Below are 13,560 nucleotides of genomic sequence, written 5' to 3'. Positions count from 1 at the left end.
TGGCGAAAAGAAAAAAAGATGACGAGTATCGTACATTTCAGGACGAATGGACCGAAGAATTCGCCTTTGTGGAGAGAGCAGGTTCTGCGGTGTGTCTAATTTGCAATGACAAAATTACATCGATGAAACGGTCGAATGTAAAGCGGCACTTCGACACGCGCCATGCTACCTTTGCATCAAAATACCCTGCGGGAGACAGCAGAAAAAAAAGCGTGTCAAGAGCAACTGAGCAGGGTGCAAGCTAGCCAGCAGCAACTCCGCGTATGGACCCGGCAAGGTGACTATAATTCCGCTAGCTTTGCTGGATCTTTAGCAATAGTGAGGAACGGAAAACCATTCACAGATGGCGAGTATGCTAAAACGTTCATGCTGGATGTAGCCAATTAACTTTTTGATGATCTTCCGAACAAAGACAAGATAATTAAACGGATACAAGACATGCCTCTGTCGGCAAGAACTGTTCATGATCGTACCATCGTGATGGCAAACAAAGTGGAGGAAACGCAAGTGAAGGACATAAATGCAGCGCCGTTCTTTTCCCTGGCTTTGGATGAGTCAACAGACGTGAGCCATTTGTCGCAGTTCAGCGTGATTGCAAGATATGCTGTTGGTGACACACTGCGCGAAGAAAGTCTTGCAGTTCTGCCATTAAAAGGGTCCACAAGAGGTGAGGATTTATTTAAGTCTTTCATGGAGTTTGCTCAAGAAAAAAATCTACCTATGGATAAACTTCTCTCAGTGTGTACTGATGGTGCTCCGTGTATGGTGGGTAATAAAAAAGGATTTGTGGCGCTTCTCCGTGAACATGAAAATAGACCCATCCTAAGTTTCCATTGCATTCTACACCAGGAGGCACTTTGTGCTCAGATGTGTGACAGGCAGTTTGGGGAAGTGATGTCGCTGGTCATTCGTGTGATCAACTTTATTGTTGCTCGAGCCTTAAATGATCGCCAGTTTAAAACACTGCTGGATGAAGTTGGAAATAACTATCCTGGTCTGCTTTTGCACAGCAATGTGCGTTGGTTGTCAAGAGGGAAGGTGCTTAGCCGTTTTGCGGCTTGCCTGAAAGAAATCCGGACTTTCCTTGAAATGAAAGGCATCGAGCATCCTGAGCTAGCCGAAACTGAGTGGCTCCTCAAGTTTTACTATCTCGTAGATATGACTGAACATCTGAACCAGCTCAACGTGAAAATGCAAGGCATTGGAAATACAGTGTTATCCCTTCAACAAGCTGTGTTTGCTTTTGAAAACAAGCTAGAACTTTTCATCATGGATCTTGAAACAGGTCGTTTACTACATTTTGAAAAACTGAGCCAATTTAAAGATGCATACACAGCAAGTGAGCCTATTCAAAACTTTGATCTCCACCAGCTAGCTCGCTGCACATCCAGTCTCCTACAGTCCTTCAAAGCACGCTTTGGAGAATTTCGTGAGCACACTCGTCTTTTTAAGTTCATCACCCTTCCAAACGAGTGTTCACTGAACACAGCCGACCTGAGTTACATTCCTGGTGTCTCCGTCAGAGATTTTGAAGCAGAAGTGGCTGACCTGAAGGCCTCAGACATGTGGGTGAATAAGTTCAAGTCACTGAATGAAGATTTGGAAAGAATCACACGACAGAAAGCGGAGTTGGCGAGCAAGCACATGTGGACAGAAATGAAAAAACTTCAACCCGAAGACCAGCTGATTCTCAAAACTTGGAACGCGCTTCCTGTCACATACCACACACTGCAGCGTGTGAGTATTGCTGTATTGACCATGTTTGGATCTACGTATGCATGTGAGCAGTCATTCTCACATCTTAAAAACATCAAGTCCAACCTACGATCACGTTTAACGGATGAAAGCCTCAACGCTTGCATGAAGCTTAACCTCACCAAGTACCAACCAGACTACAAAGACATCAGCAAATCCATGCAGCACCAGAAGTCGCATTAATGGTGAGTATTATAACAACATTATTTAAGAATAAATTCAGAGGCTTATTATACTGACATTTAGTTGAATTCACTTTTAAAATATATTATATGGCTCTCACTGAAATACATTTCCAAATGTTTTGCTTTCATGGCTCTCTTAGTCAAAAAGGTTCCCGACCCCTGATATATAGCATTCATTTTCTATATCTGTATCCATATTGTCCATTAGTTTCTAGTGGAAACACCATATTGTTCAAGAGAAAATTGCCTAATTTATGAGGAGAAAAAAGCATCTCAATGGCATTATTTTCAACTAACTCTTCAACTCTTCCAACCATTGACTTTTTCACAACTGCAACCAGTTTGGTGGCAAATATTTACAACAGACATATTTCTATTTGATAATAAATAAGTGCTTGTAAAACATTTTATATATAAATAATATTTCATGCTGAAACCCTCATATAAACACCAAAGGTATTCATTAAGTTGATGGTTTATATTTAGGATAATGTTTTACAGCTTTGTCATTCACATTTTCATTTTTAAATCTTATTTGATTATTTTATATATTTTACTTGTGATAAGGCCACACAGAGGGCCAGAGATAGTTTCAGATACTGGTGATAACCTGAAGTACCCAAAAAGAACACTATATGTAATGTGATCCAATACACAAAAAAAACTTGGAAGTTAAAGATAACAAGTTTACAGTAATATATCCTCCCTTTGCAACTCTACATACAGTGCCTTCAGAAAGTATTCTTGACTTTTCCATATTTTGTTAGATTACAGCCTTATTCCAAAATGGATTACATAGTTTTTATCCTCATTAATATAAACACAATACCCCATAATGACAAAGCAAAAACAGGTTTTAAGACTGTTTTGCTTACTTTACATAAGTATGCAGACCCTTTACTCTGTACTTTGTTGAAGCACCTTTGGCAGCGATTACAGCCACGACTTCTTGGGTATGACGCTACAAGCTTGGCACACCTGCATTTGGGGAGTTTCTCGCATTCTTCTCTGCAGATCCTCTCAAGCTCTATCAGGTTGGATGGGTAGCATTGCTGCTCAGGTCTCTCCAGAGTTGTTTGATAGGGTTCTAGTCTGGGCTGTGGCTGGACCACTCAAGGACATTCAGAGACTTGTCCCGAAGCCACTCCTGCGTTGTCTTGGCTGTGTGCTTAGGGTCGTTGTCTTGTTGGAAGGTGAACCTTTGCACCTGTCTGAGGTCCTGAGTGCTCTGGAGCAGGTTTTCATCAAGGACCTCTCTGTACTTTGCTCCGTTCATCTTTCCCTGATCCTGATCCTGACTAGTCTCAGTCCCTGCCGCTGAAAATCATTCCCACAGCATGATGCTGTCCCCACCATGCTGCACTGTAAGGATAGTGCCAGGTTTCCTTCAGATGTGACACTTGGCATTCAGGCCAAAGAGTTCAATCTTGGTTTCATCAGACCAGAGAATCTTGTTTCTCATGGTCTGAGAGTCTTTAGGTGCCTTTTGGCAAACTCCAAGCGGGCTGTCATGTGCCTTTTACTAAGGAGTGGCTTCTGTCTGGCCACTCTACCATAAAGGCCTGATTGGTGGAGTGCTGCAGAGTTGGTTGTCCTTCTGGAAGGTTCTCCCATCTCCACAGAGGAACTCTAGAGCTCTGTCAGAGTGACCATCCGGACCAAAGCCCCTCTCCACCCAAATTCGCTCAGTTTGGCCAGACGGACAGCTCTAAGAAGAGTCTTGGTGGTTCCAAACTTCTTCCAGTTAACCCACCGCAGGCAGTTAACCCACCGTTCCTAGGCAGTCATTGAAAATAAGAATGTGTTCTTAACTGACTTGCCTAGTTAATTAAAGATTAAATAAAGGTGTAAAAAAATGAATAATAAAAAAATAGGCCAAATCGGTGTCCAAAGATACCGATTTCCGATTGTTATGAAAACTTGAAATTGGCCCTAATTAATCGGCCATTCCGATTCATCGGTCGACCTCTAAGTAGAACTGCATAAGTGTTGCTCTCCACTTTCTGGAGGACCGAGTTTTGAAATCAGTGGAATTAGAGTATGATAGCTAAGGAGATTAAGAAAATTCTGCCGTTTGATTGCAAATATGCAGACAGGGTCGAAAAGAGTACACACAGAAGGATGATGTATAAAACACCTGTCTCCGGATTACATCTTTAAACTAAGGGCAATCATGGCATCCGTGACGGGTAAGATAGTCTAGCTAGCTACATTTTCAGATATTACACGTTTTTAATTTAGTCAGAAAGTCATTTTCATTTCAAGTTAAAGTGTACTGTTAGCTAGCTAACATTAGCTGGCTGGCTCGCTAGCTAACATTATGTGTATGATCTGTGTAGTAATATTATTCATATCTCAGAGCCATTTGCATTGCTAGTTATAGCTTAATGTTAGCTAGCTAACATTGAACATGGTTGGTTAGCTACCTGCAGATTCATGCAGAGTAGTAATGTTATGAGTTGGGATTATGGTTCATTGTTTAGCTAGCTAGCTACATATCTAAACAAAAAACTCCACTATGCAAGTAACCATTTCAATAGAATGTTCATGATGTCACTGCGACAACGGTCGATAGACGTAGCTGGAAGCAGAATAACTGACGAATTTACAAAACCTCAACACCTGTTGAGTATGGCCGGTGTCGGTAAAAGTTGGCTAAAAAGCATAGTTAAATTGTTGCCAGCAGCACAATTTCAGTCACCAACGCTCTGGATAACATAAAAACAGCCTAACCAGCTCTACTAGGGCGAGTAAAATGGTCAGAGTGAGTTGTTCTCTCATTTGTGTCTGAAAGTAGCTGACCAACATTAGCCAGTTAGCTTGGGTGCTTGACTGCTGTTAGGTCAGAACGCTCAGATCAACCCTACTCCTCGGCCAGAGCGCCCAGTGTGCGCTCTGAATGCTCCAAGAGCGAAACACTGAATTTACAAAATTGAGTTTACATACGCCCAGAGCCCACTCTGGCTCTCCAGATTAAATTTACGGACACACCCGTAGTATAAAACAGCCTTTAGGCTTGAAATCTTTGGTTGTTTAGCCTCACATGTGAATCCTTAAACACGACTAGAATCCACTACACAACCGGATTCTTGCCGTAAGCTCAGGACCTTTGCATCAGATCATCGCTGCTAGCGAGCTGCTACCGAGTGGCTAACGCCCTTGTCTCAAAGCTAGCACCAGTTAGCCACGAGCCAGGCGCATCTCCCGGCTAGCAAGCAAAATTACCCCAGCTACAATACCTCGTTTTCCAACGGCCTGGACCCTTTGTCAACACGGATCCCCGCCGTTCCATCACGACTGGTCTGCCGATGTAATTCCATCCGCTGTGCCCTCAACCGGCCCCTGCCGGACGTTGGAGGAGCCCCAGCCTGCTAACTTTTTTTTCTGAACGCCGTGTCTCCCGCTTGCTAGCGTAGTAACGACTACCTAGCGGCTTCCCTGTTTCATCTATTGCTGTTCACTGGACCCTATGATCTCTTGGCTACATAGCTGATGCCTGCTGGACTGTGCATTAATCACGCTACTCCATTTTGTTAATCTGTCAGCCCCAGCCTCGAACTCAGGCCCTGTGTGTAGTTAACTGACCCTCTCTGCCCATTCATTGCCATTTTACCTGTTGTTGCTGTCTTAGCTGATTAGCTGTTGTTGTCTTACCCGTTGTTGTCTTAGCTAGCTCTTCCAATCAACACCTGTGATTGCTTTATGCGTCGCTTTATGCCTCTCGCTAATGTCAATATGCCTTATATACTGTTTAGGATAGTTATCATTGTCATAGTTCACTGTGGAACCCCTAGTCCCACTCAACATGCCTCAGATACCACTTTTGTCCCACCTCCCACACATGCGGTGATCTCACCCAGCATAACTAGTGCATCCAGAGATGCAATCTCTCTTATCGTCACTCAATGCCTAGGTCTACCTCCACTGTACCCGCACCCTACCATACCCCTGTCTGTACATTATGCCCTGAATCTATCCTACCACGCCCAGAAATCTGCTCCTTTTATTCTCTGTCCCCAACGCACTAGACGATCAGTTTTGATAGCCTTTAGCCGTACCCTCATCCTACTCCTCCTCTGTTCCTCGGGTGATGTGGAGGTTAACCCAGGCCCTGCGTGTCCCAAGGAACTCTCATTTGATGACTTCTGTAACCGTAAAAGCCTTGGTTTCATGCATGTTAACATCAGAAGCCTCCTCCCTAAGTTTATTTTACTCACTGCTTCAGCACACTCTGCCAACCCTGATGTCCTTGTTGTGTCTGAATCCTGGCTTAGGAAGGCCACCAAAAATTCTGAGATTTCCATCCCCAACTACAACATTTTCCGTAAAGATAGAACTGCCAAAGTGGGAGGAGTTGCAATCTACTGCAGAGATAGCCTATAAAGTTCTGTCATACTTTCCAGGTCTATGACCAAACAGTTCGAGCTTCTAATTTTAAAAATGAATCTCTCCAGAAATAAGTCTCTCACTGTTGCCGCCTGTTATAGACCCCCCTCAGCTCTGGACACCATATGTGAATTAATGGTCCCCATCTATCTTCAGAGTTCGTTCCGTTAGGTGACCTACACTGGGATATGCTTAACACCCCGACAGTCCTACAATCTAAACTACATGCCCTCAATCTCACACAAACTTTCAAGGAACCTACCATGTTCAACCATAAATCTGTAAACATGGGCACTCTCATAGATATTATCCTGACCAACTTGCCCTCCAAATACACCTCTGCTCTTTTCAATCAGGATCTCAGCGATCACTTCCTCATTGCCTGCATCCGCTATGGGTCCGCAGTCAAACGACCACCCCTCATCACTGTCAAACGCTCCCTAAAACACTTCTGCGAGCAGGCTTTTCTAATCGACCTGGCATGGGTATCCTGGAAGGATATTGACCTCATCCCGTCAGTAGAGGATGCCTGGTCATTCTATAAAAGTAATTTCATCACCATCTTAAATAAGCATGCCCCTTTCAAAAAATGTAGAACTAAGAACAGATATAGCCATTGGTTCACTTAGACCTGACTGCCCTCGACCAGCACAAAAACATCCTGTGGCGTACTGCACTAGCATCGAATAGTCCCCGCGATATGCAACTTTTCAGGGAAGTCAGGAACCAATACACGCAGTCAGTTAGGAAAGCAAAGGCTAGCTTTTTCAAACAAATTTGAATCCTGTAGCTCTAACTCCAAAACGTTTTAGAACACTGTAAAGTCCATGGAGAATAAGAGCACCTCCTCCCACCTGCCCACTGCACTGAGGCTAGGAAACACTGTCACCACCGATAAATCCACGATAATCGAGAATTTCAATAAGCATTTCTCTATGCTGGCCATGCTTTCCTCCTGGATACCCCAACCCCGGCCAACAGCTCCGCACCCCCCACAGCTACTTGCCCAAGCCTCCCCAGTATCTCCTTCACCCAAATCCAGATAGCAGATGTTCTGAAAGAGCTGCAAAACCTGGACCTGTACAAATCAGCTGGGCTAGACAATCTGGACCCTCTCTTTCTAAAATTCTCAGCTCACTGGTCACCATAACAACACCCACCCGTAGCACGCGCTCCAGCAGGTATATCTCACTGGTCATTCCCAAAGCCAACACCTCCTTTGGACGCCTTTCCTTACAGTTCTCTGATGCCAATGACTGGAACGATGTACAAAAATCGCTGAAGTTGGAGACTTATCTCCCTCACTAACTTTAAGCATCAGCTATCTGAGCAGCGTTGATCGCTGCAGCTGTACACAGCTCATCCAATCTACCTACCTCATCCACATATGGTTTTTATTGACTTTTTTGCTCTTTTGCACACCAGTATGTCTACTTGCACATCATCATCCACACATCTATCACTTCAGTGTTAATTTGCTAAGTTTTAATTACTTCGCTACTATGGCCTATTTATTGCCTTACCTCCTGACACCATTTGCACACACCGTATAGACGTTTTCTATTGTGTTATTGACTGTACTTTTGTTTATTCCATGTGTAACTCTGTGTTGTTGTTTGTGTTGTACTGCTTTGCTTTATCTTGGCCAGGTCGCAGTTGTAAATGAGAACTTGTTCTCAACTGGCATACCTGGTTAAATTAAGGTGAAATAAAAATAAAAAATTAAATAAAGCGATGGGTGCTTAAAGCTTAAGAGGGTGTGGGAGTAGACAACAAAGAGCTCTCCAGTAGGTGTACCAAAACATTAAAGGGCCATTTTCTCAAAAGCGAGGTTACTTTCCCATTGTTCCTCAACTGTAGTGTATGATATACAATTTTCTAGCTCTGAGTCTCTAGTTTTATCCAATGTAAAAAACAACATTTCTAATTTTGCTATATAAGACCGAATCGAGACGGTCAGTCACATATTTTACAAGTATAGTGGTGGCTGCTTCATGTTCGTTTTTTCAGGATTAAAAATAAACAGAATGGATCTAAGCACAGGCAAATTCCTGAGTTCAATTCCTGGTTCAGTCTGCTACTTTCAGCAGGACATTAACCTAAAACACAAGGTCAAATCTACACTTGAGGTGCTTATCAAGAAAACAGTGAATGTTCCTGAGTGGCTGATTTCTGACTTAAATGTACTTGGAAATCTATGGCAATACCTGAAAATGATCAACAACCAATTTGAAAGAGCTTGAATATTTTTTAAAGTATAATGGGCAAATGTTGCACAATCCAGGTGTGGAAAGCTCTTTGATACTTACCCAGAAAGACTCACAGCTGTAATCGCTGCCGAAGGTGCTCCTACAAAGTATTTACTCAAGAGTATGAATACTTTGGCTATGTAAATTAGATATTTCTGTATTTCATTTTCAATAAATTTGCTATAAAAACATATTTTCACTTTGTCATTATGGGGTATTGTGTGTAGATCGTTGAGAAAAACATATATTTAATCAATTTTGAATTCAGGGGGTATGAATACTTTCTGAAGGCCACAATACCAACAAGCCTATCAAAGGGCCAGCCTACTGTATTGGTGTAGCTAGCTACTAGTTCGAGCCTCAGTTCCAGCCTCCACCTCTAGATGCCCTTGAGATTCCCCAGTGTCTGTGAAAGTGGGCCACTGCACTCGGAGCCCGAAAAAGTATATAGTTACGCTAATACTGTAATTGAAAGGCATGTGTGTGCATGATCCGTCTGTTGCAGTAAGCAGTTAAAAAATCCAATCATGATGAATAGCCTGGCCATAGATATTAGCCCGCCCATGAAGAATCCCCCTTTACGTTTTAGTGCTGAAGCTACCTGAATGTGACACGGCTCTAAGAATGCCAGTCTTGAGCACGACTAGTTTTACTGCCCCCTTGTGCCCTTAATAGAGATGTCTCGAGGTCTGCACAATAAATACTAAGGGTCCTACCTTCCTTTCTCTCTGGTATGCCAGGGTGTCTTCCTGGATTAGCAGCCAGTGGAGTGTGTCGCCACCCTGGCCACAGCTAACCTCCACATAGGAAGGAACCTCTCCCCAGTCAACCACCTTAACCTCTCGACAGACCCGTATCAAATGACAAGCCCGTCACATTACAGTATCTGTCTGACTAACAGCAGGGTCTACACTCTAGGGGCGGGGTTTATGACTGAGTGTCCGTGGGGGGGGGGGGGGGGCAGTTATGTAGAGGGATGCATGATGAAGTGTGTGTGTCTTTCAGTGGTGTAAAGTACTACAGTACTAAAGTACTTAAGTATTTATTTTTAGGTATCTGTACTTTACTTTACTATTCATATTTTTGACTGCTTTTACTTTAACTTCGCTACAATACATTCCTAAAGAAAATAATGTACTTTTTACTCCATGCATTTTCCCTGACACCCAAAAGTATTCGTTACATTTTCATTGCTTAGCAGGACAGGAAAATGGTCCACTTCACTCACTTATCAAGATATCATCACTGATCATCCCTACTGCCTCTGATCTGGAGGACTCACTAAACACAAATCCTTTGTTTGTAAATTATGTCTGCATGTTGTAGTGTGCCCCAGGCTATCTGTAAATTAAAAAAATACCAGAAAATTGTGCCGTCTGATTCGCTTATTATTAACTGTTTATACTTTACTTTTGATACTGTACTTAAGTATATTTTTTCAATTATTTACTTTTGATACTTATGTTTATTTAAAACCAAATACTTTTAGACTTTTACTCAAGTAATATATTTCTGAGTGACTTTCACTTTTACTTCATTTTCTTTTAAGGTATCTTTACTTTTACTCAGGTATGACAATTGGGTACTTTTTCCACCACTAGTGTGTCTCAACATGTTTATATGCCTGGCATCTGAGGAATGCCTCCATCCATAGAGAAAGCAATGTACTCTTTGGCAAACAAAACCACAAACCACTGTAAAATGTATTGCACACCCTCTCCCCTCATCGAACTCAAAATATTGTTTACGACCACAAATAACAATAACTGTAGCAACCTTGTGTTTATAAACGTGGATATCGACTTTGCAATGCAGGGCTACGGGCCTGAAGTTTGAGGGTTTGAGACCTGGCTGTGTGGTGCCAAGACAACCTCTCCCTCAATGTGAGCAAGACAAAGGAGATGATGGTGGACTACAGGAAAAAGAGGGCCAAACATGCCCCAATTCACATAGACGGGGCAGTAGTGGAGCGGGTCGAGAGTTTCAACTTCCTTGGTGTCCAAATCACCAACAAACTATCATGTTCCAAACACGTGTCGTGAAGAGGGCATGACAACGCCTTTTCCCCCTCAGGAGACTCTAAAGATTTGGCGTGGGTCCCCAGATCCTCAAAAAGATCTACAGCTGCACCACCGTGAGCATCCTGACCGGTTGCATCACCGCCTGGTATGGCAACTGCTCGGCATCCAACCTTAAGGCGTTACAGAGGGTAGTGAGTACAGCCCAATATACAAGGCGGTGTTAAAGGCACAAAAAATGGTCAAAAACTCCAGTCACCCAAGTCATAGACTGTTCTCTCTGCTACCGCACGGAAAGCTGTACGGAAGTGCCAAGTCTAGGTCCAAAAGGCTCCTTAACAGCTTCTACCTCCAAGCCATAAGACTGTTGAACAATTAATCAAATGGCCACCTGGACTATTTGCATTGACACCCCATCCCCCTTTGTTTTTACACTGCTGCTACTCACTGTTTATTTTCTCTGCATAGTCACTTTACCCCTACCTACATGTTCGAATGTACCTTGTACATGTACCTCCAATTTGTAAGTCGCTCTGGATAAGAGCGTCTGCTAAATGACTTAAATGTAAATGTAAATGTACCTCGACTAACCTGTATCCCCGCACGTTGACTCGGTACCGCTACCTCCTGTATATAGCCTCATTATTTAAAAATAAAAAAAATCATATATTTTTTTCGTTTATTTCGGAAATATTTTCTTAACTCTCTTTTCTTAAAACTGCATTGTTGGCTAAGGGCTTGTAAGTAAGAATTTCACAGTAAGGTGTTGTACACCTACACCTGTTGTATTCGACGTATATTGAACATTTTTACAGCTTTGATGATTTTATGTGTGGTATGATTGCTAGTTAGCCTACTGCAGACCTGGACAAACGATCCACCTACCACTATTGTTAATAGGGGAGCTTTTGAGCTGCGTGTCTCATGTCTTCACTGTTCTTTCATGCACAATAATGCACCTGGCCTCTCCGGTGCCTATCAGATATTGCTATTTGGAAAGTACCAAAACCCCTTGATATAAAGGATGCGCATGCAAGCAGATGAGGAAATTTGGCTAGGACGGAAGAAATTATACAGTAAAACCTACAAAAGAGTGAATGTGAACCAGGGAAAAAATGCACTACCCTCCCCAAAGCAAACCCTCCCCCATGCCACTAACCCTCCCCCATGGATTGGAATTGAGAGACAGCCTGAGCTAATTTCAGCATGTTAGAACAGGCACCCCTCCCTCAGTCTATAATCTGTGTCAAATCCTTGGCCCTAGGAAAATCAATAGATCTACTAACAAGCTTTAATAGGCACAAATTGATTCCATGTTAGACTTCGATTGATTGTAGGCAGTGCATACGGCAGATTTATCCGATTAATAGGCCGAGGGTGTTAGGGAGGAAACATTTCAAGGTAGTGTGGATGGGATTTGTGTGCTACGCAAGCGTGACAGACAGTCGGTAAGCATGAAACATGCATGAATCTGCACCACATTTGCCATGGGGTTATCATAGTCTGGAGAATATTATTCATTATGATCTGAAACACCAAACTGATCCTAGATCAGTATTACCACTCTGAAAAGTTTTATGAATACAGGTTCTGGTTGAAAAGTCTTAAAGTTGTCATTACTTTGTGACAATGGCCACTGTAAGTAAGTGACAAGGTTTATACAAAGTTTGCCTAACAAAAACGGCAGACCGACTTTTAGCTGAGAATGCTATCCTGTAACTTGTGAGCACTTCAGCGGTAGGGTAGTCGAGAATACTCAGTTGAGGCAATATCTGCCCACTCTAGGCAAGCTGTAAGCCGTCCTATTTGTTGATGTATGGATCTATATTTAGAGACTACTGGGCTGCTGCAGACACACTAGGATGATTCACATTAGGGTTGCACGATATGGCAAAAAATATTTTGGTTGCAATTTTACTTGTGATTATAGGTCAAAACACCTGGGTAAACTGTTAGAATCATAGAAATGGAATTATCGGTCACGCCTAGTCCTGCACCCCATCATTACGCACACCTTGATTATCTTGCCTTTATTTAGCCCTCAGTCATCAGGCAGTATTGGTTTGTTTTCATGTTCAGTACGGTATTCCTGTTTTGTTCATCTGCCTTGTCTTATTATTAACTTTTTATGGCTGCAGGGGCAGTATTGAGTAGCTTGGATGAAAAGGTGCCCATTGTAAACGGCCAGCTCCTCAGTCTCAGTTGCTAATATATGCATATTATTATTAGTATTGGATAGAAAACACTCTAAAGTGTCCAAAACTGTCAAAATATTGTCTGTGAGTATAACAGAACTGATATTGCAGGCGAAACCCTAAGGAAAATCCAAACAGGAAGTGGTTTCTATTTTGAAAACTCCATGTCCCATAGCCTCCCTTTGCTGGATTTAAAGGGATATGAACCAGATTCCTTTTCCTATCGCTTCCTCAAGGTGTCAACAGTCTTCAGACATAGTTTCAGGCTTTTATTTTGAAAAATGAGCCAGAACGATAACATCTCGTCAAGTGGTCACATGAGTTTTGCTCGCGCAACAGAGTTTAGACAGCCATTGTTTTTCCCTCTCCTACTGTGAAAGACATTTGCGGTTGATATATTATCGATTATATATTTTAAAAACAACCTGAGGATTGATTGTAAAAACCTTTGACATGTTTCTGTGGACATTATGGAAACTATTTGGAATTTTCGTCTGCGTTGTCGTGACCGCTCTTTCCTGTGGATTTCTGAACATAACGCGCCAAACAAACGGAGGTATTTTGGATATAAAAATAATCTTTATGGAACAAAAGGAACATTTGTTGTCTAACTGGGAGTCTCGTGAGTGAAAACATCCGAAGATCATCAAAGGTAAACGATTAATTTGATTGCTTTTCTGATTTTCATGACCGAGCTACTTGATGCTAAGTGTACTTAATGTTTTGTTGAGCGATCGATAAACTTACACAAACGCTTGGATTGCTTTCGCTG

General features: G+C 42.4%; 1 protein-coding gene across 1 annotated transcript; it reads left to right on the top strand.

Annotated features, from left to right (window-relative positions):
• The first annotated feature begins 438 nt into the window (after positions 1-438).
• LOC120063991 (protein ZBED8-like) lies at positions 439-1,938 on the top strand. Its single transcript, XM_039014302.1, has one exon. It carries the CDS (start codon positions 439-441, stop codon positions 1,936-1,938), a length of 1,500 nt encoding a protein of 499 aa, XP_038870230.1.
• The last annotated feature ends 11,622 nt before the right edge of the window (positions 1,939-13,560 follow it).

Source organism: Salvelinus namaycush, chromosome 19 (assembly GCF_016432855.1).
Source record: "Salvelinus namaycush isolate Seneca chromosome 19, SaNama_1.0, whole genome shotgun sequence".
In the NCBI taxonomy this organism is placed as follows: domain Eukaryota; kingdom Metazoa; phylum Chordata; class Actinopteri; order Salmoniformes; family Salmonidae; genus Salvelinus; species Salvelinus namaycush.
This window is presented reverse-complemented; position numbering and strand designations above follow the sequence as displayed.

Excerpts from the sequence above, each read along its gene's own strand:
- LOC120063991 (XM_039014302.1), top strand. The coding sequence starts at position 439 with ATGCCTCTGTCGGCAAGAACTGTTCATGATCGTACCATCGTGATGGCA.